Genomic DNA, 26250 nt, shown 5'->3' on the forward strand with positions numbered 1-26250 from the left:
TTTGTTTTTGGTACAGTTTTGGAAATCTAACCCCAGTATTCTGGCTGTTCAGAGATCTGCAATGCTTAGGAAGCAGCCACAGCAGGCCCAGCAGCAGCGTCCAGCTTCATCTAATAGTGGATCCGAAGAGGTGAGTTCACTGTGAGCTGCTCCACGAATAGACCTATGCTTACTTACTAAATACCATGGCTTTGAATGAATAGCAGTGCCTGTATTTAGGTATATGTATTAATCTTGACATACAGACATCTTTTTTAGTACAATGTTTGTACTTTTAGAGGTTAATCAAAAATAGTGGGATCTGTTTCCTCATCAAGGCAAAACAGGAAATAAGGTATTGATATCAGTGACACCTGCCTGCTGTCCCAGTTCTTGAGAGGCTGAAGCAAAGTGAATTAGAGTTTAGCACTGGCCATGTGTGCTTGAGACCAGCCTGTTGTACCTAGTAAAATACTGTTTCAAGGCAAGAACTGGCTAGAGAAGCCAAAGGTGAACTTGCAAGAAATAGTAAAAATGATGAATTGGCATGGGAATGAAAGTCTGTAATCTTAGGACTTGTGAGACAGAGACAGAAGGATTATACCTTGGAGGCCTTTTTTCAGTGCCCTAACCCTAATATTTTATACCCATATGTGTATGTATATGATATACACATGATTTAATAGGTAAAGACATATTATTAGTTCTATACAAAATAGGAGTCCAGATTTGTTATTTTGAATATTTGTATATTTTATTAGTTTGCTTTCTATTGCTGTGGTAAACACTGAGCAGGAGCAGCCAGGAAGGAAAGGGTCTCTTTCATCATATACCTTTCAGTCTATCATGAAAGGCAGTCAGGGCAACCTGGAGGCAGGGACTGAAACAGAGGCCATAGAAGGCTACTGCTCTTCAGGGTCACAGTTTACCTGCCTTTCTTATACCTTCCAAGACCTGCCCATGGTGACACCACATGAGTGGGCTGGGTCTTCCCATCCCAGTCATCACTCAAGATGATGCCCACAGACTTGGCCGTCTGATGGAGTAGTTTTCTCAATCGAGGGTTCTTCTTCCCAGATGATTCTAGCTTGTGTTAAGGTGGCAAAGAAGTAACCAGGCACATACGTACTCATTCACATGCTATCTTGGTCTAAATTATTCCCAGTTGGTATGTGTTATTGGAATTTATTAATTTTCAGTGCATATATAATACAGTTCTATGTATCCTATTGTGAGGTAGTCTACTCTGTCAGTATATATATTTGTATATATTTGTGTTTTCTAGTGTCAACACATTTATAAAAGAAATTTTACATTTTAAGAGATAACTGGGACACATACCGCTTTTTTTGGTAATAACTCTTTTTTATGTGTCTTAGTTAGGTTTTTGTTGCTGTGATTAAAAACACCAAGACCAAAGCAATTTACAGAAGGAACGGTTTATTTGGGGTTTAACATTCCTGAGAGACAAAGAGTCCATCACTATTACACTATTACATATTTTATGCGTGTGTTGTGTTAGCTTCATCATAGTCACAATTGATGTGGTGTATATGAAGCTTTTTTTCCCCTAGAGAATATATATTATTACTTAAAAATTACTTTAGAGGCTAGAAAAAGGCTCAGTGATTAAGAGCACTGGTTGCTTTTCCAGAGAATAGTGGTTTGGTTCTCAGTGCCCACCTACATGGTGGCTAATAACCAAGACCAAAGTGATTTACAGAAGGAATGGTTTATTTGGGGTTTAACATTCCTGAGGGATAAAGAGTCCATCACTGTTACAGTGGGGAAGTGGGACAGCAGGCTGGCATGGCTCCTGGAGCTGAGAACTCAAACCATGAACTGGAAGCAGACAGGCAAACTGGGAGTAGCACAGTTTTCAAATGTCAAAGCTGACTTCAGTGATATAATTCCTCCAGCAAGGACATACTTCCTACACCTACCTAAAGAGTGCCACCAACTTGGAACTAAATATTCAAATGCTAGGACTATGAGGGAACATCTCATTCAGACCACTATATAGTGTCTGTCTGTCTGTCTGTCTGTCTGTCTATGTTATAGTTAGCAAAATGAATGCTAACCAGTATAACAAATGAAACTTTGCTAATGTGGTTAGACTTGCCCTGTGAGTTACGGACACTGGCCTTATTTCTCTGTAGGATTCCTCTAGCAGCGAAGACTCAGATGACTCGTCTAGCGATGTCAAGAGGAAGAAGCATAACGAGTATGTGATTTTATTCAGCTGACTTGGGTTTTCTTTGTTCACTTGTTTTCGAGACAGGGTTTCTCTGTGTAGCCCTGGCTATCCTGGAACTCACTCTGTAGACCAGGTTGGCCTGGTACTCAGAAATCCGCCTGCCTCTGCCTCCTGAGTGCTGGGATTAAAGGTGTGCGCCACCACCGCCAGGCTCATTCAACTAACTTTGAATGCTAAGGAAATACTATGGCTTTGTATTCTTTTGTACATTTCCTTTCCAAAAGTAGTTTTTAAAATTCTTAGTTCATGGTGTTTTGAAGTTAATTTAAACCACTACTATAACATTTGCCTTTCTGTAACCAGCTGACACATCTTTTTTATGCCTGTTCTTTTATATGTTGTAACCTATCTCCTATGTATTTGTAAAGATTGACTTAAGTGATATCAAAGAACTACTTTCCAAATACATACCACTTTCCAAGTTTTTATAACTTGGGAGAAAAACATGTAAGATTGCAGGATAATTGAATGACTTGGTTGTTGTGTTAGTGATCCAAACAGTTCATCTACACATGAAGTTTACTTCTGCAAAATTCACGTAGAAAGTCAAACTCAGTAAGGCTGCCACAGAATGTGACCCAGGCATCAGGTAGAACACTTCTTACATTAGGTCCACTCCACTGGTTTGCTTTTCCATTCTGATGTTTTGACTGATCTTTTTCTATTTGTCTTAGGCATTCTTTGTTCTATATGTGTTTGGATTTAATATTTTTCTAATAGGTTTTGTATGTTTATAAGATTCATGTTTTTTTAGTTTCTGAAAATTCTGCTTTTGTATTTTTGGTTATCTTCCATTTCTCCTTCCCCTGTCTCTCATAGGACATACCTGTTACTTGGTCTATTTCAGATAATCTCTGTTTCAGATAATCTCTGTAAATCTTACTATGTCATGTTTTGTCTTTGTCTTTGCTTTGTCTTACTGCATTGTGTCTAATTTCTTCAGATCTGTTTATAGCTTTGTGTGCTTGTGTGTGTGTGATGCTGGCTACACACATTGCAGAAAAGCACTGATAATTGAGTTAACCCTGTATTCTAGTTTTCAGTGAAAACTATATTGTATTTTCAACTGTGGTATCTTCTCAGCTATTTATATCTTTTATTGAGCTGCTAAATTCTCAATTAGCATGGTCATCAGAAAATAATAAAAGACAAGTACTTTGGGCTGATACATAGACTTGATTGGGTATAAAAATTAAAAATTACATTGAAAGCTTTATTTGGAAGAATTTTTCATGTGTCCTGCATTATGCTACTTTGAGTGTGGGTGCTCTAGGAAGACCACAGGGTAAAATAATTGGCTTCTGCTGTGTCTTATCACCTGATACAATCATAGTCTGTTTTTATGTGTGTGTGTTAGCTTCATCATAGTCACAATTGATGTGGTGTATATGAAGCTTTTTTTTTTCTAGAGAATATATATTATTACTTAAAAATTACTTTAGAGGCTAGAAAGAGGCTCAGTGATTAAGAGCACTGGCTGCTCTTCCAGAGAATAGTGGTTTGGTTCCCAGTACCCACCTACATGGTGGCTAACAACTTCTGTAAATCCAGACCTAGGGTATCTGATTCACCTTCTGTCTGCTGTTGGCACCAGGAATGCAGGTGGCATATAGACCCCATACACATAAAAGGATATGTTCTCCAACCATCTGAGCCCATATGTGTTTTCAAGACACTGCAGTACAGATTTGCTCTCCTAGGGAGGGGTCTTTCAGAGGCAGGAAACTCACCTAGATGTGCAGATGTTCACTAGTCCTTTACATACTCAACTGGGTCTTCCCCTTGGACTGCTTAACAGTCCTGCTTTCCCTATGTGAAGCCAAAACAAGACCTAACAAGAGGGAGAATAGCAAGTGGGAGCACCACTCATCACTGAGCACGCTGTGCTTGGTGACTGTGGCGCAGCATGACCAGGTTACCTTGACCTCCGCCATACTGAGCCCCAGTGCTTCTGTATAAAAGGATGGGCTCTTTAGATTCTACAGCCTCTAAAAAAAGGAAAACGAGGGTTAGAATTCTTTCTGTTTTTCAAAGGACAGTATATATATGAACCTATAACCATTTGTTTCATTTGAGGGTTAAGTGACCAGTAAAACTCTGGGTTTATAAGAGAAATCTTTGCAAAATACTTCTTGTTGTTACTCTGCTGATATTTACTATTTTCCAGTATGGCTCAAAGCAATGGTTTTCTTTGTATTTAGTGGGATATAATTTAGTTTTGACCATAATTAGGTTTTACTAGCAATATAAATGACTTATGATATCTAAATAAAAAATGTTTCTGTACAGTGAAGACTGGCAGATGTCTGGGTCGGGCTCTCCATCTCAGTCTGGTTCAGACTCTGAGTCTGAAGAAGAGAGAGAGAAAAGCAGCTGTGATGGAACGGAGTCTGATTACGAGCCGAAAAGCAAAGTCAGAAGCAGAAAGCCTCAGAATAGGTGAGTGTGCCTGGCGTTTTGTGGTTTGCTAAAAATTGCCATTTAGAGAATTTTTTTTTTTTTTTGAGATTTTTTTTTTTTTTTGTATGGTTCTTTAAAATTTTTTTATCCTAGTGTCTGTAAAACACCTTCCCTCACTCCCTTTTCCCAGATCTAAGTCAAAAAATGGGAAAAAAATTCTCGGACAAAAAAAGAGACAGATTGATTCGTCTGAGGATGAAGATGACGAAGATTATGATAATGATAAACGAAGCTCTCGCCGCCAAGCCACCGTCAATGTGAGCTACAAGGAGGATGAAGAAATGAAAACCGACTCCGATGACCTGCTGGAGGTCTGCGGAGAGGACGTCCCTCAGACGGAGGATGAGGAATTTGAGACAATAGAAAGGTTTATGGACTGCAGAGTTGGGCGGAAAGGAGGTACAGCTGCAAACAACGTTCAGTCATGTGCTTGTTCAAATATTCACAGCATAAACAATAGACAGTGAATTTTTAGAATTAAAATTTGGAATTAAATTAAATTCCATCACAGCTGCTTTTCTCTCTCTCTTCTTCAGACTTGGAGTCTGAAGAGATGGAGAGCCTGACCCAGACATCTGCCAGTCTTCACTGGCAGATGAAACATTTTTTATAAGTCATTTATATTGCTAATAAAACCTAATTATGGTCAAAACTAAATTATATTCTACTAAATACAAAGAAAACCATTGCTCTTAGTGAAGTCTCTTCTCCTTTGCTTATTTATTGTGACAATAGGCATTGCATGGCTCACACGTCTCTGAAATGTCCTAGTAACAGTCCTTGTGTTGGACATGTGGAAAGGCTTTTAACTCAATAAGGAAAATAGTGTTTTTCTTATATTTTAAATCATTTTGTTATACTTTCTACTATTTCCCCTATGTCTTAAACATGTAGGCTTCTTATTGCTTAATGTATCTGGAAAGTAAATTAATTAAAACAGCAGTTTCCAAGTTATTGGTTACTGTACATTAATGAGCATGCTGTTGAGTATCCCATTTTTTTTTTTTTTTTTTGCTTTTTTATTTTTATTTTTTTAAAATGGCTTATTAGGTAGAAATTTTTACATTTCTTCAGTGTTCACATGTGTATGTGTATGCATGTACTATGGCACCCATGTGGTGCCAGGGGACAACTTGGTGTGTGTTTGGTCTCTTTATCATGTAAGTCCTGGGGATAGAACCCAGGTTGCCAGGCTTCTGCCTGCTGAGCCATCTCACTGCCTGCTTCCCTGGTTTTTAAAGCTTGAGAGGGATTGAAATAGGTAATTTTTTAGTTCTAAAATTCTTAGTTATCTTTTATTTGTAATATGATTTATTGTAACTTCTTGTATTTTAATAGTTTGGTTATTTAGTGAGTGGTTTGTACACATTTGAAGCTTTGAATTGGGAGGAAACAGGCCTGTCACAGAATCACATGGAGTTTGTCTTCTGCCTCTAGCTACTGGTGCTACTACAACCATTTATGCCGTGGAAGCAGATGGTGACCCAAATGCAGGATTTGAAAGAAACAAAGAGCCAGGAGACATACAGTATTTAATTAAGTGGAAAGGATGGTCTCACATCCACAACACATGGGAGACGGAAGAGACCCTCAAGCAGCAGAATGTTAGAGGGATGAAAAAATTGGATAATTATAAGAAAAAAGATCAGGAGACAAAACGATGGTAAAGATTCCTTTAAAATCTTTTTTATAGTACAAGATTAGAGTTACATAACTAAGAATAAAATGAGAGCATAAAATATTTCTAGTCTATATTCATCTCAGGGCGAAAGTCTTCGGAATGGTCCAGTCTGAACTTGTCTTTGATAAGAGTTGCACGGACTGTCATACTCAAATTTTTAAAATTAAAAACTGAATGTTGGTGAGGATGTTAGAACTCTTTGCCTAGAATGTGCAAGGTTCAGTCTCTAGCCTTACCACAAACAAAACAAAAAACAAAACAGAAAGAAAAAGCTTACTACTAATGCTCTCTTTCTACATTGTTTAGACTTGTTTACATCATTAAAAGGTACAGTGGGAGCTTGTCTAACAGAGAGTTATCAGTAAGATAAAATAACTTAGAGGAAAATCTGAAGTCTGTTGTTGCTTTAAAAATTTTCAGGCTGAAAAATGCTTCTCCAGAAGATGTGGAATATTATAATTGCCAGCAAGAACTTACAGATGACCTACACAAGCAATATCAGATAGTGGAGCGCATAATTGGTTAGTGGTAAATACGTGTGATAAAGTGTTATCTGTTTGGTGTGTTTTTGAGATGGGATCTCATTATGTTGCCCATTATGGTCTCAAGGTCAGAACTCAAGCTTAGATTCCTGAGTAGCTGGGATTACAAATTTGTACTCCCAAGCTTGCATTCAGATTTTTCATCTGTTGAAATCATGTAAGCAACCTTAAGTTTACCTTTATACCCAAGATGCAGTAGCTTTCTTTTACTAAAATAAAATATTGTAATGTAGATGACTAATTTTCACTTGTGTATCCTTTACTGAGTATGCCTGTGATGTAACTAAATATAAATAAAATAAAATGAGTACCTGATTCATCTCACAGCTCATTCCAATCAAAAATCAGCAGCTGGTCTTCCTGATTATTATTGCAAATGGCAGGGGCTTCCATACTCAGAGTGCAGCTGGGAGGATGGAGCTCTCATTTCCAAAAAGTTTCAGACATGCATCGATGAATATTTTAGCAGGAATCAGTCAAAAACGACACCTTTTAAAGATTGCAAAGTGAGTACCAACATTTTTAATTAATGCAAATGGGTGTGTTTTGTACCAAGCCTATATAGAGCGTACAATCTTAATGTCGTACAGGCTAAAAGAGTACTTAGTTGGCTGTGCCTTTTAGAGGAACTGAGATTTCTTTAATGGCACTATCTTAAAATATGACAATGGGTTGTAATGATGATGTGGAGACTGCATAGAAAGAAATTTCCTTGGAAATTGAAAGTATATATATATATTTTTTTTATATTCATTTAAAGGCATTCCTTGGTTTAGAAGTAGCAGAAATTGTTGCTGAAAGTGAGAGCAGAAACCAGGGCATGAGAAACTGTCTAGGGCTATCTTCTCTAAACTTTGGAAACTTATGTAAAAATGTTAGTGATAGTTTTAAAGTCTAGGAACTACTTTATTATAGGATTGAATTAAAGTTTCATAGTGGTATTTTGGAAATTATATGGAATAGAAGTTTTATAAATTATTTATAGTTCATGGTTGGGGCAATGGTTATAAATTAATTTGATATTCTTTCTTTTTGAAGTACTTGACCTATGTATATGGTTGGGAACTTAATTTCCTCAGTAATTTTTTTCCCCACACACAAAAAAAAGGCAAAACATCTTACTCCCCATTCTTGCTAGAGAGTATAGAAAATAGCCATGAACAAATGAATCATCAGATACATATATACATATATTTTCGTTTTGTTTGAGTGCTGGCTTCTGTGGAAGATGTGGAATATTATAATTGCCAGCAAGAGCTTAGGAGTGATCTACATATCAGATAGTGGAGAGTAGCATTAATTAATAGGAAATAATTTTGATGAAGCTGTTACCTGTTGTGGTTTTGAGCTGGGATTCTGTTACTTGCCCATGCTAGCCTTGAGCTCAGGATCCTCATGCTTCATGTTTTTACAAATAACGTCTTTTTGTCTCATCTGTTGAGGGGGCAGATTCTGGGTCCATACTATAGTACTTGGCTTCTTATACATTTTGAATTATAGAACCTCTGAAATTAATAATAAAATAAATGTTAATGTTTATGGTGAAAGATAGTCTAAAGGACATTCACCTTTTTGCATGATATCTTATATTCTGAATATTAATATTTATTCTGACCAAAGGTATTGAAACAAAGACCAAGATTCGTAGCTCTGAAGAAACAACCATCCTATATTGGAGGACATGAGGGTTTAGAATTGAGAGACTATCAGCTGAATGGTTTAAACTGGCTTGCTCACTCTTGGTGCAAGTAAGTATTTTCTCAGTTATCTGCTCACCCTGGGACAAGGAGATTTCCACAAGCTGAAACACTGCAGCAAAGCAGTGTTTACTTGAGGTTTGATTTGCAGGCAGTACCACAGGTCTGATTTAGGGTCTGTAGCAGGCATCAGAGAAATCTTTCCCTTCATTTTAATGCATTCATCTAAACACGTCAGATTTGACTTAAGTCTTTTAAGTGGAGCCAGGGAGTAGAATGAAAATTGTTAATTGTCAGTGGGAAGTGTTTTGAGAGTTTTTTTGAATGGTTTCACATCTTTTAGTTTTACAACCCTGACTTCAGAATCTTAATGTTTTCTTGACAGTCTGTCTCTCTGTCTCTGTCTCTGTTTCTGTATCCTCCCTCCCTTTCTCCCTTCCCCTCTCTCTGTACTTCCCCCCTCTTGCGCTCTCTCTCTCTCTCTCTCTCTCTCTCTCTCTCTCTCTCTCTTTCTCTCTCTCTCTCTTCCTCCCTCTTCTTTCCTTTCCCTGGTCCTTCCCCCACCCCGTCTCCCTCTCTCCCTTCCTCTCTCCTTCTCTCATCCTCCCTCTTCCCCTACCATGCCTGTGTCACAGTGTGCAGACAACTTCAGGAGTGAAGGCATGGGCAGCCAGTTCCTTCCTGCTGCCACATTGTGTTTTCACCGTGTGCAGTGAGGGAGGGCATGGATGGGATTAATAATAATAGCAGAGAAGCTGAAGGATTGCGAACAGATTTTATAAATACATAATTTAGGGATGATTTCTATTAATAAAGTTTGAGTTTAACTTATTTGATTATTGCCATTCCTAAATGTTTTTATTCAAATGGAAAAATTGTATATGTTGTTGTCCACACTTGCTGAAATATTTCCCCATTCTCTAGTTTTCTCTAGTAAGCACTTAGTCCTCAGCCCTTTCCTTGCCCCCACGTCCCTGTCATGAAGTCCTCAACTCCTCAGGTTGTAGTTTAGCTATACGTTTCTACCTTCGTTCTTCCTAGATACTTCTTACTACCATATCTACAGTCTGCTTACTGCTAGTAGATAAACTACGGTATCAGCTTTGTAATTAACTAAGAAGAGTAATATTAAGTATTAAAGCAAAATCTGGCCTTAAATGTTACTTGCTATTCATCTTTCCTATAGTGTTAGTGATTATGTCTTTGGTAAGATTTTGCATTTATTGTATGTTGGTGATAGAAATAGTGTATTGCATAAAATACCTCTTATAATTTTATGCAACTTGATATAAACGGGAGACATAATATGAAAACAATTCTTCATAAATTTATACCTTTACTGCATACATGGATTTTGTTTTTTAACTTTGTAGAGGAAATAGTTGCATACTTGCTGATGAAATGGGCCTTGGGAAAACGATACAGACGATCTCATTTTTGAACTATTTGTTCCATGAACATCAGTTATACGGACCTTTTCTACTAGTTGTACCACTTTCCACTCTGACTTCCTGGCAAAGGGAGATTCAGACATGGGCTTCTCAGATGAATGCTGTGGTTTATTTAGGTGACATTAACAGCAGAAACATGGTAAGTTGTTTTCCCATTAACTTTGTAGGGTAGACAGATTTATCTTTGAGGATAAGTGTGTGGTTTGATTTTGTGTGTGTGTCTGTCTCCATATTCTTAATTCTATCATGTAACTTGCTACAAAGAAGTGTCTAGCACATGCTTAATTGGTTATAATAGAAATCAAGCTATGGGGCTGGTTGAGCTGCCTCAGTGGGTAAAGGGAATGTCACCTAGCTCAACAACCTGTGTGTAAGTCCCTAAATTGTCCTCTGACCTCTGTATGTATACAGGTATGCACAAATACAATCAATCAATCAATCAATCAATATAATAAGTTTAAAAGTCATGCTTGGTTCAGGTATAGTTGGGTATTTATGTATGCATATATATGTGTTGTATGTACATATAAACATGCACACATACACATTCTCTATACCTTTTTTTGAGGTCCTGGACAGCTTTGAACTCAAAGTCCTTGTTTTAGCTTCTCATGTGTTAGCATTATAGATATGTGCCGCACACACATATACCAGCACATGCATACATGCACATATTAGGATATATAATTATATTTTTTCTTTTGGAGTAAGTTCAAATATTCATGAGAATAGTTTCAGAGTACAATGAACATTCATATATTCCCTTCCCAAGTTTTACAATATTAACTGGTTGTTAATCTTGTTTTGCGCGCGCGCGTGCGCACGCGCGCGCACACACACACACACACACACACACACACACACACACGCACGCACACACACGCACACATCTTGCATTGAGGTGAGATGAAACTTAGATGGCATATTTCATCCACAAATATTACTAGGCGAATTGATTATTTTCCAACAAACCTTTGTTTAGTGAATATAATAAAATAAGGCTTGCTCCATTTCATTTCTGCATGCCATGTTCAGTTCTATAAAGAGGTATTAACTTTTATTACATCTTTTGTGTGTTTGTGCATGTATCTTAAATGGCTTTTAGTTCATTTTAGATATTTAAGTAGAAATATATAATTTGCTTGATGTTTCTTTTAAATTTGTCCTTAAAATTTCATAATAGATAAGAACTCATGAATGGATGCATCCCCAGACCAAAAGGTTAAAATTTAATATACTTCTAACAACGTATGAAATTTTACTGAAGGATAAGGTATGCGTCTCTTGTGTTGGTGTTTTCTGCTTACAGTTTCCATACATTGTGTGTTGTGGGTCAGAATGAAAGGATATTTTAAGTCATAGAACAGATCTGCAAATTGTAACCTTCAGTCATTTTTAAAATTTTTTTGTTTTCTCCTTTTTATTTGTTTAAATGACCCTTGAGCTAAGAGTCAGTTTTGTATTTTAGAAAGATTTTAAAGGAGTTCCTTACCGTGTTATATTGAAATGATGTGATGGAGCACATTGGTCTGCAAAGTCTAAAATATTTTCATCTCCATTTTTAGAAAAAGTTTGCCAATTCTTTTAAATGTAGGTTAGTTAGTGTCTGTTATGTCTAACATTAAAAAAACAATAGAGGAAGAGACCTATCTCAGTTTCTGTTAATATTTACTGTGATAAAACACCGACCAAAGCAACTCAGGGGAGGGAAGAATTCATTTGACGCACATCATCATGGTTATCAGGAAGGAAGTCAGGGCAGGAGCTCAGGCAGAGACTAGGGTAGGAAGCTGGGTCAGAGGGCACTTGCTTGCCTGCTTTCAAGTTCATGCTCAGACAGCATTCATGTACAGTGCATGATCACCCACCTAGGGTTGACACCAGCTGCAGTAGGCCAGTCAACTGAGCTTCTTTTCTCTGATAACTCTAGACTATCATGTTGACCAGTACAGTGCCTAACAGCATTAGTGAAACTTACATCAAATGCTTAGTAATGGTTGTCTCATTTAAATCTTAACATCTACTTTGCTATTTTTTCATTATTGAAAAGCCAGTTCTCTTAAGAGCTCCATGAAGTTGTCTAACGTCACACAGCTATTAATAGCGGAATCAGGCCTGTCTTTATTTCAAGTGTCAATAGACCTACATTTATGTATTAGAAGCCTACATTTTGTAGAAGTCATGATACTGTTTCAAGTTGACATTCTTAGAGACCTTTGTTGGATTTAGACCGAAAATCTTGTGTAAAATTTTGAATAGGTGGTACCAGGTTCCTTACTTATAGCTTATAGTGTAAGCTGATATAGACTGATATTCTCTATTTTTGAATAGTGAAATTAATAATTGAAGAAATTTTATTTTGTGTGATAAGTTGCTTGTTTTGAAGATTCCAGTTCAGTCATAAAATATTTATTTGTTTGTTTTGGTTCTTCACGACAGGGTTTTCTCTGGGTTACCCTAGTAGTTCTGGAACCCTCCAGACCAGGGTGGTCTTATACCTCTATCTCCCAAGTGCTCAGATTAAAATGATAGTTTCTGATTTTAATTTATCTCATTTTAGTAATTGTAAGTTCAAATCAAATGAAAAAGTTAAATTTGAATTCTTATTTCTCTAAATATATTAACTGCTTTTTTTTTATATTCATTTTAAGGCATTCCTTGGTGGTCTGAATTGGGCATTTATAGGTGTTGATGAAGCACATCGATTAAAAAATGATGATTCCCTTCTGTATAAAACTTTAATTGATTTTAAATCTAATCACCGTCTTCTAATCACTGGAACTCCTCTACAGAACTCCCTGAAAGAGCTCTGGTCATTGCTGCATTTCATTATGCCAGAGAAGTAAGGCAACATGTGGGCATGGCTTTGTTCATAGTTTTATTTGCTCAGATTCAGTTGGGAAAAAAAAGTAGGGAATCAAGTTCATGACCTAGTGACATTGGGTCACAGATCATAAAAATGAAAAAATATGGGATGGAATTAATTTTGGATTTCTAAGTTTAGGTTTTTTAATTCTAATATAAAACCTTCATAGTATACATTAAAACTTTTTATATGTATGAGTGGTTTGTCTCCATGTATGTACCGTGTGTACCATGTATGTGCAGTAGCAGTTAGAATACCCAGAGACTGCTAGTAATCTGATTTTGTAAATGAAAACTAGACCAGAAAGTTAAATAATTTGTCCTAAGTTACATCACATTCTTTTTTAATACATCTTGAACTTTACATGGTAGTTGTGAGAAATATTTTAGTAACAATTGTGTCCTTGTAGAATTTAATTCAAGAACAATCATTGTAACTTATTCACATTTAATCTTTTTGGTGTAGTTCTGTAAGATGAGCCTAGGATATCACATGCTGTAGGGGAGCAGTCTGCCTTGAGCTACATCTCCTGCCCTCATTTTTACTTTTGCTTTGAGGTAGGGTCTCCCTAAGTTGCCCAGACTGGCCTTGAATATACTCTTTAGCTAAGGTTGACTCATATATGCCCACTCATTTATGCATATAGCTAATATATTTCTCATACATAAATGTTTGTGTGTGTGTGTTGTGTGTAGGAGGAACTTGTTGGGTGGGAGACTTAGAAGTGACTAATTTTAGCTCTTATATACAATTTTGCTTATTTTCAGTAACTGTTCCTTAAAATTTTTTGAAGGTTTTCTTCATGGGAAGATTTTGAAGAAGAACACGGTAAAGGCAGAGAATATGGCTATGCAAGCCTCCACAAAGAGCTTGAGCCATTTCTGTTACGCAGAGTTAAGAAAGATGTGGAAAAATCTCTTCCTGCCAAGGTCGAGCAGATTTTAAGAATGGAAATGAGTGCTTTACAGAAACAATATTACAAGTAAGCTGAATAGAGAACACGGAATACAGAGTTAACTGTCCTTGTCCTTGTGGGACCCCGCATCCTCATGTAAAGGCTTTTAGAGCAGTAGCAGCTCACTCAGGTTTAAAATAAGTTTATTCTGTGGCTAATTAGCAGGGAGCTTTAGTGCTGGGTCAGTCCAAGATTAAATCATTGTCTTAAAAGACTGAGTTTTATGTGTATGAGTCTTTGCTTGTATGCATGTATATGTACCATGTACAGTCTGGTGTCTGGTACACAGGCCGAGTAGAGCATGGGATCCACTGGCACCCAAGTTCCAGATGCTTGTAACTTCTGTATGGGCACTAGGAACTGGGCTGAGGGCTTCTGCGAGGGCAGCAAGTGCTCTTAACCAGTGAGCCGTCTCTCCTGCTCCCGAGCCATGTTTTTAAATATATCATTATGTATCCCCTATTCATACTTTTTACCTTTCAACAAGCCTGATAAATCCAGCAATTGTGGTAATTGACAGAGATAAAGAAACCTTAGACATAATTTTAGCTGCCCCCTCCCTTTTTTGAAGAACATGAACAAGTTATATTTTGTGTAAGTTCCTTGTCAAATTTATAAAGTAACTTTTCAAAGGATAAAAACAAAAATACGTCCTAACATCTATTCTGATATTTACTTGTACAAGGAAATACATTGTGACTATATTTGGAATCTTTTTTTTTTTTTTAATATGGAACGCTTTACGAATTTGCGTGTCATCCTTGCGTAGGGGCCATGCTAATCTTCTGGATCATTCCAATTTTAGTATATATGTGCTACTGAAGTGAGCACTATATTTGGAATTTTAAAAGGTTAAATTTTATAGTGAATCTGTAAGTACCATGCACTTTTTTTTTTTAAAGATTTATTTATTTATTTTTTATGTGTATGAGTACACTGTAGCTGTACGGATGGCCATGAGCCATCATGTGACTGCTGGGAATTTAATACTCTATAGCTGTCTTCAGACGCACTAGAAGAGGGCATCAGATGTCATCACGGATGGTTGTGAGCCACCATGGGATCCGAACTCAGGACCTTAAGAAGAGCACTCAGTGCTCTTACCCGCTGAGCCATCTTGCCAGCCCCCCAGTACCATGCACTTTGAAATGGTTTTATTGTGGGTTTTATAGTGCAGGCTGTGGTCTCAGCACTTGGAGGTGGTCAGAGGGCTTGAGGTTGCAAATCCATCCAGAGTACTACTTAGTGAATTCCAGGCAAGTCTGGACTGTAGGGTATGGCCCTGCCTCAGAAAAGTCCCAAGCACCCGTGACTTAAGTTTGAGTTATTAGTACTCTAGTTCCTTTTATTTCTTTTCAAACATGTCGAGGTACTTTTTCATACCTATATTTCTTCATGTAGCTCTAATAATTTTTAAAGATACTATTACCCACCTTAAAATGCTAACATTTTATTTTTTATTTTTTTATTTTTTTATTTTATGTGAGTACACTGTAGTTGTCTTCAGACACACCAAAAGAGGGCATCTTATCCCATTACAGATGGTTTTGAGTCAATATGTGGTTGCTGGGAATTGAACTCAGGACCTCTGGAAGACCAGTCAGTGCTCTTACCCGCTGAGCCATCTCTCCAGCCCTCACATTTTTTTGATGTCAATGTCCAGTAAAGTTTTTGCTATGTTGCCTCAAACTTTAAATTTGGCTTACGTCTGAAATGAATCGCCAGCACCGATGAATAGGACCTTTCTATAATAATTAAGTGCCTCATTTGTAGGTGTCTGTTCTCCTTAAAATTTCTTTGATAAGGAAACAGTTTCCTGAATAAATTTTTCTCTGTAGATTTTTCTAGTATATTTTTCTGGAATCTTTAAAAATATTTTTTTAATTATTTCCTGTAGATCAAGTTCTTGTTTAGATTTAGGTTTTTGTAGGAGAGAATGTTTTATAATGTAAAAGAGTAATATTAAGTATATTTTGTTGTGTGTGGAAAATTAGGGAAAATTTAAAAATGGAAAAGAATTTGGAACAGTTAAAAGGAGGAGGAAGATATAACCCCTGTTACTTCTGGGTGCTTTTTTGCGGCTACTATGGTAATAAAATGTGGCTTTAAATGTTGTATGTACCTCCCGCAGGGGTGGAGATGAGCTAGCTAGAGAACATGGTCTTGACTGACGCCCAAATTAGCCTTGAAAGATTGCCATAAATTTGTGTAAAACGTTTTAGAGTATCTTCTCCAGAAACACAGGAGACATCGTGAGTACAGTAATATAAGCTGTGAGCCTGTAATACCTCCTTCAGAGTCAAGCACAGTACATGGACTCATGTTTGCTTCTTAATTAGATCAGGAAAAATGGTAAGGAGCCAGTAGAAAAGAAAGATAATAAAAGAATACCTAGATATTTTTGGGATTTTTAATCCTATTCATAAGGTAGATTTATCAGAGAGGAAGTTAGTAATAGGTACTTAAAGTAGGTTTTGAAGAGAAGAGTTGTGGTTTGAAGTGTTTTTCAAGTTGCATGGGCATTACATAATTGCAATTTAGAGAGGACAGAATGACTAGAACCGGGTACTCTCATGAGACTCCGTGGAAGAGATGTGGTTCTAATTACTTTTCCGATGGAATGAAATTTCTAGGAAGATTGATACTGTGGACCACTGCTCCACAAAACTCAAGGAAAGGATTAATGCATGTATTGTACTACATAAATAAAGCCTTTGTATGTGGTTGATGGGTCAGACAGTTTGTGTCTGTTTTGTGTCTTACATATGAGGCTAAGTACGTCCTGTGTGTAGCTGTAAACTTGAGGATGATGATGGTTTGATTTGGTCCTAGTGCTGTTCTTAAACTTCCAGAATTTATCTTTGTGATCTGCTGAATATTGTTTATGTGACTTTTGTTTTTGCAGATGGATTTTAACTAGGAATTACAAAGCCCTCAGCAAAGGCTCCAAGGGCAGTACCTCAGGCTTTTTAAACATTATGATGGAGCTAAAGAAATGTTGTAACCATTGCTACCTCATTAAACCACCGGATAATAATGAATTCTATAATAAACAGGAGGCCTTACAAGTAAGAATTTTTAACCATTTCTTTTGGTAAAGCCGCATTCCAAGACTATGTATTTCAGTTTGGGCTTAAAAATAGTACAGTAATTTAATATAGTAATCAAAAGTTCTCTTTGGCTAATGTTTCATTTAAATAATAGTGTTGTTATTATTTATATTTATGAAAACTTTTAAAATTATAATTTATAAACATTAAGCCTGTGGGTTATAGCGATTTATCAGACAAAATGTATTAATGTGTTATAGATTGTGATATGGCTGAATCTGCCTGTAGCCAGTAGCCTAAAGGAGGGCTTGCCTGCATAGATGTTACTTGCCTCCCTCTGTTACTGTTGAGGCAGCTCAGACGTGCAGACTCTCTTGGAATTCAGTCACAGTAGTTCATTGAGGGGTGAGAATCCCTGAATTAAAAAAGAATATGTTTGCTTGCTCTTTTGTTTTTTAATGTATGTTTATTTTGGCTAAAAGTCTTGGAGAAATAGTGTAAGAGCTAGCAAGTAGCATGATACAGCAAAAATAATAGTCTAGTTACTCATGATTAGGGTTTAATTTATGTAATAGAAGCTGGGCGGTGGTGGTGCATGCCTTTAATCCCAGCACTTGGGAGGTAGAGGCAGGCTGGTTTCTGAGTTCGAAGCCTGCCTGGTCTGCAGAGTGAGTTCCAGGACAGCCAGGCTATACAGAGAAACTCTGTCTCGAAAAAGAAAAAACAAACAAACAAACAAACAAACAAAATATGTAAAAGTCCTAGACATCTTTTTTTTTAAGATTAATATAAGTACACTGTAGCTGTCTTCAGACACACCAGAAGAGGGCGTCAGATCTCATTATGGATGGTTGTGAGCCACCATGTGGTTGCTGGGATTTAAACTCAGGACCTTTGGAAGAGTAGTTAGTGCTCTTACCCGCTGAGCCATCTCTCCAGCCCAGTCCTAGACATTTTTGAAAACCAAAGTAAATTTCTCTTCAGCATTATGAAAAGCTTAAACTCTAAGTTAGAAATAGTTAAAGCAACTGCAATATTAAATAGGACTCTATACTGTTTGCCGCATTTCTACATTGTAATAACTCGTACTCCATTGTTTCCTTAGCACTTAATCCGTAGTAGCGGAAAACTAATTCTTCTCGACAAGCTGTTGATTCGCCTAAGAGAAAGAGGCAACCGAGTACTCATTTTTTCTCAGATGGTGCGGATGTTAGATATACTTGCAGAATATTTGAAGTATCGCCAATTCCCCTTTCAAGTAAGCATTTCCTTGATTTTACGTTTCATTGTATTCTTGGGCTTATTTTATTGAGTTTTGAGATTATTTTGCATATAAATTATATTTCCCTTAAACATACTTAGAGAATCATTTGTTACTTTTCTAAGTTTCATTTTTTCTCTAAAGTTTATTTTAATTCTGTTTTTATGTTGTGTATTCTTAAAAGCTGGACTAAAGTGGTGTTTCTATGCTAAGATGGGTCTCGGGGCAAGCTTTGTGAATTAAGATGCAGTCTGTGGAAAGAGTCCTTGGACACATGCAGGCTGTAATGCTCTTTGTGCTGTGGCTAGCCTTTCCTGTGGTTTGCCGGGTAAAGTTGAGCAGGGCTCAGATACGAGCAGGCTGACATCCTGTCTACTTGAGATTCATACTGAGATTCATTCAGTGGGGTTAAAGCCTACACCATGAGTGTTTCAGTATTAGAGTCAGGTCCTATTTTCAGTACATTACACCTAATAATGATTTATTTCTTTTTCATTGATTTTGTGTTTATGTGTGTGTTTCTTGATGTGAGTATTCAGATGTGAGTGTGTGTGTGTGTGTGTGCATGTGTCACGCATGTTCATGCTTTGGTGCTCTTGTGGAGGTCAGAGAGCAGTTTTGTGGAGTCAGTTCTTCCACATTCAGGGGTTGGACTCAGATTCCCAGGCTTGCTTTTTTACTATCTCATCTTACTGGCCTCTTGGAATAGTACCAGGAATATAGCTGATGCCCAGTGTACACTACTAGTACATGATACATGTTTAACATAGGCAGAAGACTTATGCTGAGAATGAGCATACAGAGTCTGCTCTGTTGAAGCTCACTTACACTGTGCTATGTTATACATGGAGCTTGAAAGTTGAAATACTATACCTCTTACGTGCTGTTGCTTAGCACAATAAAAACACATAGTAATATACTGGAAGCAGAGTAGTACCATTATTGTAATTAAAAACCATCTGTGTACATCATCAAATGGAAGACTATACATGGAAATGGAAATGCATATGAAGGCTCTAGTCCTCAGCCCAAATTTTCTCATTCTTACATTGCTTCCCAGAGGGAAATATTTTTATGTTTACTTAAGCCATGCCACAGTAAATGATGCATAGGTTTTATTACTTGCAGTTTGTATTTTAATAGAAAAGAAACAGGAATTTTTTTTTTTTTTCTTTAGGCTTAGACCTTTTCATTTGGGAGGAAGCTTAGTACTGTTCTTAAACTACTGAAAATTATTTCCTTAAAATGTTTCTCTTGGGATTGGAGAGATAGAAAATGAAAGCAAATACTTACTTTGTATGGCTCACAGCAAAGTGTTTCTCCAGCTTCTCAGTATCCTACACCCTCTTCTGGCTTCTTAGGGAATTTGCATGCGTATGTGCATATATATATATACATATATATATATATATACACATGAACAAAAATAAAATACAGTTTTTAGAGTTAGAAGTACAATATAATGTAATATAAAAACATTAGTAAAATTCTCAAATTCCCTTTCTTCTATAACTCAGGTTGTCTTAGAACTCACCATGTTCATGGATTGCATTACTTCTATCTCCCTTAAGCACTAGGGCATTTGCAGCCACGCTTGGTTTGTATGGTGCTGTGGAATGAGCTGAGCTACTGGTGCAGGCTAGCTAAGTATTCTACAAATTGGCTACATCACACCCCTTCTTTCTACTTTTCAGATAACAGGGTCTTGTTTATGGTGGCTTTCAACAAGATCCTCCCACTTCTGCTGCCTTAGATGCTCCAGAAGCCCGGGTATATATAAAAATCAGTGCTGGGCACTAGAAAGTGCTCAGCAGTTAATGCATGTACTACTCTGCAAGAGGGGCCTGAGTTCAGTTGCCAGCACATGTCATTTGTAGTTCCAGCTGATCTAACATCCTCTGCTGGCCTTCTAGGACAAACAGACCCACATACACACACATAATTAAAAATAAAAGTAAACTTTAATAATTATATCTTGAACATACATTATCTCTTCATTTTCCAAGAAAGTTTGTCTAGCAGCAGTAAAGTATTGAGGTCTGGGAACAGAATGGGACAAGAGAGGGAATCTGGGTGGCTGGTCAGTTGGTGGTAACAGAGTTAGCACATTTAAAGAAGCAGAGTAGTAAGCCATCGGTGTGAAGGGTTAGATACTTACTAACCTATATTTCAGAGACTATGAGTTTAGGAATTTTTTGTTGTTGTTGTTGTTTGTTTTTTGTTTTGTTTTGTTTGAGACAGGGTTTCTCTGTGTAGCCCTGGCTGTCCTGGAACGCACTCTGTAGACCAGGCGGGCCTTGAACTCAGAGAGATCCGCCTGCCTCTGCCTCCCAAGTGCTGGGATTAAAGGCATGCACCACCACTGCCCAGCAGAGTTGAGGAATTCTTAATACCAATTCTGTGAGTGGAGGCAGGTAGGGCTTGCTGGACATGTTATTGTAAGCCTTTAATCCCAGGAATGGGGAGACAGAGGGAGGCAGATCTCTGAGTTCAAGACTAGCCAGGAATGCACAGACCATACTCAGAAGCAACCATGCAAGTGAGCAAACAAACAAACAAACAAACCTGTTTTACTTCTACTCTGTTTGAACTTGAAACTTAACTAAGTTATAGCCTAGGTTTCAGTTTGATTGGTCTTGTTTATGGGATAAACCCAAAATTAATAAAATAACCAAAAATACAATTTCTCCTGTGTGTTTTTGTGGTTCTGGGGTAAAAGCTGTGCCTTGTATGTACTGGGAAAGTACACTACTACTGAGCCACACTTCTGGAAACCTAAAATCATTTTTGTAGATGTTTTGCATTATATCTTCCTACATTTTTGTCTTTATTGTTGTAGATAGTGTTGTAGGTTTTGGTTGTCTGCTTATTGCTGGTTTACAGAAGTACAGAAGTGCTATAGGTACTTGCTTATTCATCTGGATTTTAAGTGGAATTGGCTTTAGATTTTGCATTTTTTTCCTTTCTGAATAATTTTTTTGGGAGAGTTCCATAAGCATTAGGAACATATATAAAATGATACACTACTCTTGACAATGAAAAAACCGAATTTGATCACTTCCAGCTATGTAAAATAAACAAAAAAAATGATTCAGTTACAACAACAAAATATGTGTTGATATTTTAGCAAGTATCACCTTGCAGGACCATAATCATATTTAAGGCACTGACTTACTGTTAATGGAAAGGGTCACACTGCATCTAGTTACTATAGTATTTCTAAGCATAATCACAGGTAGACTTTGCATTTGTTAATCATTATCTCTGAATAATGATTGACATTTGTGCTAATTGTTAGAACTATTTTTCCTCTAATAGTACTGAAAATGATAATGGTCCAACAATGACTATAACTTTGATTATGAATACATTTCTGCATGTTAATAGAGATAGCAGCGATTGGCATATTGCTTCCCAAAATAGTACCTTAATGTATCACTTAAAAGCATGACTTATGGGCTGTAGATGTAGCTCAAGTCATAAAATGCTTGCTCACATGTGTGAGGCTCTGGGTTTAATCTTCAGTGTTCCAAAGCCAGAAAGAATGGATTGGAGTAGTAAGTTCGATCTAGTGTACAGCCAATTCATACTTATGTAACAACCCCTTCCCCAGTGCCAGGGATTGAACCAGAAGCCTCTCATAATTAGGTAAATACTTTCTACTATGAAGTTACACCCCATGTTCAGTAATAGTTAATGCTTAGGAAGAGCTTGATTGGCTGCGGGGCTCCGTGTTGTTTCCTCACTGGATCTTCTTTACTGTGAGGGAGCAGGTGAGTGGAAAGTTAAGCCATTCAATGCTTATGCTGCTTGACCAGATGCCACCGTGCATTTCAAACTGAGCAAGCACTCGTCAGAGGCATTAGCTACATGGTGTTTGCTGAACTCTAGATCTAGTATGTCTGACTCAGAAAGTTTGGGTTGGGGCTTCGTAATCACAATTTCTTTGTTCTCAGGAGTGCTAATGCTGTTACACTGCACTTAGTGATTTTAATTTGCTTTATTCTAGAGATTAGATGGATCAATAAAAGGAGAGCTGAGGAAACAAGCCCTGGATCATTTTAATGCTGAGGGCTCAGAGGTATGGATGCCTTTAAATTATGTCTTTTGTTTCTTAAGAGTTGGTGCTGGCCTGCTTTTACTAGCTTTTAGGTTTTATTATATGATAAATTTGATCTGTCAATAGTATTTCAACATATTACAGTTAATTTACTTCAATATAAATTAGCCCTTTATCATTAGAATTTGTTGTGTGACTTGTATTTGTTAAGAGAAAAAAAAATTACTGCTACATCCCAATCCTTCCTATTTTTATCTAAAGTTAAATACTGTGTTGAATTTAATTTTTGTTATTACTACATGACTTTATGTTTTGAAATCTTGTTGATTGATCCTTATAAAGATTTACGCATTAGTTCTTGTTGTTGCTTACATTTTTTGAGGACCACATCCAGAGCCTGGTGCTGCTAGGCACGTGGACTTCCACTTGAGCCACAGACTGGCATCATTTAATTTTTAATGTTGCCTTTCAATTTAATAGTATCACTAACAAAACACTTTTACGTTTATAAAGTCAGTTGTAAGATGACTTTGAGTCATGTTGGTCACAGCTTAGATCTGAAATTTTGTATATTTAAAATTCCTTGCAGGATTTCTGCTTTCTACTTTCTACCCGTGCTGGGGGTTTAGGCATTAACTTAGCCTCTGCTGACACAGTTGTTATATTCGATTCTGATTGGAATCCACAAAATGATCTTCAGGCTCAGGCAAGAGCTCACCGAATTGGACAGAAGAAACAGGTATTTTAATTTGTTATTTGACTATTTTACTGTATTTTTCTAAATATATTATAAAAAACTCCTATATAAAACTTGACTGGGACAATGAGGAAGTCTTTGATGAGCAGCTGGACCCCAGAATGGACAGAACTGAGAGACCCTGATATCAGGGTCTGCACTCATTTAGGTTGTAACTAGAGTGAATGTCACCTATTCAGTGTAAAAACTTGATTTATTGGCATAAAACCTTTGATAGTTCAAGTAGGGTATACATAGTTCTCTGCACACAAGAGCTAGCCCCATCTGACAGGTTTTGTACAACTATCTGTTGCTATTTGAACAAAAAAAAAGGGTGGGGTGTTCCTTTGATCAGTGACCGAGGAGTTAAAGCTTTGTTCACAGTGGAGCTTCTCTTAGGGAGTTGTTCACATAGGTCTGTTGTCTATATAGTTTAATAGAAAGCACTTACATAAAATACAACAAACATTAGAATCAAAGAAACTATGTAAAGATAGAGGTTTATAGGGGTTTCCTTCTTTGTTTCCACCAGATAAAGTATAATTTAAAAGTAAATCATTTCTGCAGGTAGAGAGATGGTTCAGTGTTTAAGATCACCTACCGCTCTTCTAGAGTACCTGAGTTCTCTTCTTGGAACCCACATTGAGTCTCACAACCAGCTCCAGGGGTTGAGTTCTTCTAGCCTCTGTGGGCACCAAGATGGATGTGGTACACCGATGTATATACAGACAAAGCACCCATACACATAAAAAAAGTATTAAAGATCATTTCTTGTTTTTTATATATAAAAATAAGCAAATAAAATTTCCTAAGAAATGTATAAAGAGTAGCAGAAATCAGAGAAAGGGCTTCCGCAGTGGACTTTGAACTGCCTGAATTGACAGAATTTTGTGGGAGGTGTGGCTCAGCCACCAGGCTGGTGGCTCTTATGACCAACCTTCCACAACCTTCAGGGATCAGCTTCCAGTTGGGGCGGAGTTTGATAAGAAAATAGCAGGTCAGGAAGTTCAAGTCACATGACTATTCTTATGTGGGAGGTAAGCGGTGGGATCCCTTTTGACTCAGCAATGGTGGTGTGCCAAGCTTAGACTTAAAAGAAGATGATGTGACCTGGTACCACATTGCCTCATTTTCCCTCTGACATTTCCTAAAGTCAAGGGACATCAACCTCAGTCCAGTTCTCATTGTATATGTGGCTTATTTTCTAGAAAGGTATCCAAAGTGTGCTCTGAGTCCATAAAACAGAGCCAAAGTGGGGAGGGAGATGAAGGAAAGATTCAAATCGTTTTTTAAATGGCAGAACTTTTAGTTTTGGAAATGACATATGGTTACTAATTTTTAAATTTTTGTTTCACATTTGACACTTTTAAACCTTGGTAGAGGAGGAGTCGATTTGTGCACTGTTTGGACACTGAGGTTAGCAAGAGGTCCTTGTTACTGTAACTTCTCATGCTTGCTTTTACAGGTGAATATATATCGCTTGGTTACAAAGGGATCAGTTGAAGAAGATATTCTTGAAAGGGCCAAAAAGAAAATGGTTTTGGATCATCTTGTAATTCAAAGAATGGATACCACCGGGAAGACAGTGTTGCACACAGGCTCGGCTCCATCAAGGTGGGCACTGCTCTCTCTGTAAGAGAAATGCCATGGGGGAGGAGTCACCCCAAATGCTTTGTAAAGTGAACTTAGAGGCATATACACGGTGCCTTGCTTGACCGTTACAGTTCGATCACACAGAGGAATCCCCTTAATTTCCATGTCTCAGGTCTTGTAGTTTTAAAATAAGTAGATTAAAGCTTTACCCACATGACTTCCTCATCTCTTATAAAGCAACTATACTGAACATGCTCTGAAAATATTGCTGTTAAGATTGAATTTTTGTTTTTCATGTTTCCAGTTCTACCCCCTTCAATAAAGAAGAGTTATCAGCCATTTTAAAATTTGGTGCCGAGGAGCTTTTTAAGGAGCCTGAAGGAGAAGAGCAAGAGCCCCAGGTCAGCAGCATTCCCAGCAGAGGCTCTGTTGTCTGTTAGGTCAGGGGAAGGTGCAAGTGTACTTAAAATAAAAGTGGCCTTTTAATGCAGGAGATGGATATAGATGAAATCCTGAAGAGAGCTGAGACTCATGAGAACGAGCCAGGCCCGCTGACTGTCGGAGATGAGCTGCTTTCCCAGTTCAAGGTAGGTCCTTCTCAGAACTGCACATGCTGAGGGTCCGAGTTAGTATCTCAATAGCTTTCTTTAAACAGCTAACAAGATAGTTTTTATGTTAAAATTTTCTGTTTTGTACAAAAGTTTGTACTCAGTCAAACCATCAGCCCCTGATATGACCAATTGTTTATGGGTAATTAAATTGGTTGTGTGAGATGGATTTCTAATTTACAGCCAGAATTTTGCTCAACAAACAGCATGCTCTGCATATTTAGGGTAATACATGGATGAGTGTGAACTTTATTCAGATTTCCATGACACAACTGCTAGTTTTAGGTAGTATTTTTTATTCCTTGGAAATTTTATACAGATGTTCAGTGTATTTTGATCATATCTATGTACTGCCACAACTCAAATCCCCTGAGTGCACCCTCTCTGCCTCCTTCACAACTTGGATTTTTATTGGGTCAGATTTCCACAAAACTTAATTGAAGAATTATCAAAAATAAGAGCACTCCAGAAAATGAGACAGAGTAAGAAACTCATAACATTTGCACATACCACTGCTGAGGTCTGACATAGTGTAAATCACATGATTTCAGGGAGGAAGTTGAGTAGTGGTTATTTTTGTTAGTTTTTTTTAAAGAAACAGGTTCCTGGGTTAGAGAGATGGCTTAGGCCTGTAAGGCTCAAGGAAAGAATCAAAAAAAGACAAACAGGTTCCTCTGCCAGTCTCTGTGAACTGAAGTTCTTAGGGATCACTCAGCATCTGTTCATTCCACGGATACTCATTGTACTATATGAATGCCAGGGACGTAGAAGTCAGTCACTCCTCTGGAGGATGGAGAGTGGACGGGGGAAAGCAAGAAAGTGGAAGACAAAATGGAGTAAAGATTTCTGAAGCTGTCACTCTGGGCTTGATCTTGTAAATTGTTTTTCCTGTAATTATGTTGTACTTGATTTGTTGGGGAGAGGCAAAGAAAATCACAACTCACTAATAACTAGAATATATGCAGGCTATTTGTACACCAGTGAACCAGTATTCTTATATGGCTAGCTCCCTATTAAGGCTACCTATTTGTTTAACTTTTTTTTTTTTTTTTTT

At 37.3% G+C, this 26250-nt stretch overlaps 1 protein-coding gene and 1 non-coding gene across 4 annotated transcripts in view; one reads left to right on the forward strand and one right to left on the reverse strand.

The window, feature by feature from the left end:
* Chd1 (chromodomain helicase DNA binding protein 1) overlaps positions 1-26250 on the forward strand; it is a 75943-nt gene that overhangs the window by 24805 nt on the left and 24888 nt on the right. For all 3 annotated transcript variants that reach the window (XM_031354637.1, XM_031354635.1, XM_031354636.1), the window contains 19 exons: positions 17-130; positions 2139-2203; positions 4526-4675; positions 4827-5095; positions 6134-6359; positions 6798-6898; positions 7247-7425; positions 8540-8667; positions 9990-10206; positions 11251-11340; positions 12719-12909; positions 13727-13915; positions 16794-16956; positions 18044-18196; positions 22209-22280; positions 22849-22998; positions 24461-24609; positions 24893-24989; positions 25080-25175. In XM_031354637.1, coding sequence (XP_031210497.1) covers positions 62-130; positions 2139-2203; positions 4526-4675; positions 4827-5095; positions 6134-6359; positions 6798-6898; positions 7247-7425; positions 8540-8667; positions 9990-10206; positions 11251-11340; positions 12719-12909; positions 13727-13915; positions 16794-16956; positions 18044-18196; positions 22209-22280; positions 22849-22998; positions 24461-24609; positions 24893-24989; positions 25080-25175 — 2754 coding nt within the window. In that variant the 5' untranslated portion in view covers positions 17-61. The remainder of the gene's footprint in view (positions 1-16; positions 131-2138; positions 2204-4525; positions 4676-4826; positions 5096-6133; positions 6360-6797; positions 6899-7246; positions 7426-8539; positions 8668-9989; positions 10207-11250; positions 11341-12718; positions 12910-13726; positions 13916-16793; positions 16957-18043; positions 18197-22208; positions 22281-22848; positions 22999-24460; positions 24610-24892; positions 24990-25079; positions 25176-26250) is intronic.
* LOC116079353 lies at positions 14613-14719 on the reverse strand. The gene has a single exon (XR_004113922.1). It is a non-coding gene; the product is annotated as a U6 spliceosomal RNA (small nuclear RNA).

This window comes from Mastomys coucha, unplaced genomic scaffold, assembly GCF_008632895.1.
Source record: "Mastomys coucha isolate ucsf_1 unplaced genomic scaffold, UCSF_Mcou_1 pScaffold5, whole genome shotgun sequence".
In the NCBI taxonomy this organism is placed as follows: Eukaryota; Metazoa; Chordata; class Mammalia; order Rodentia; family Muridae; genus Mastomys; species Mastomys coucha.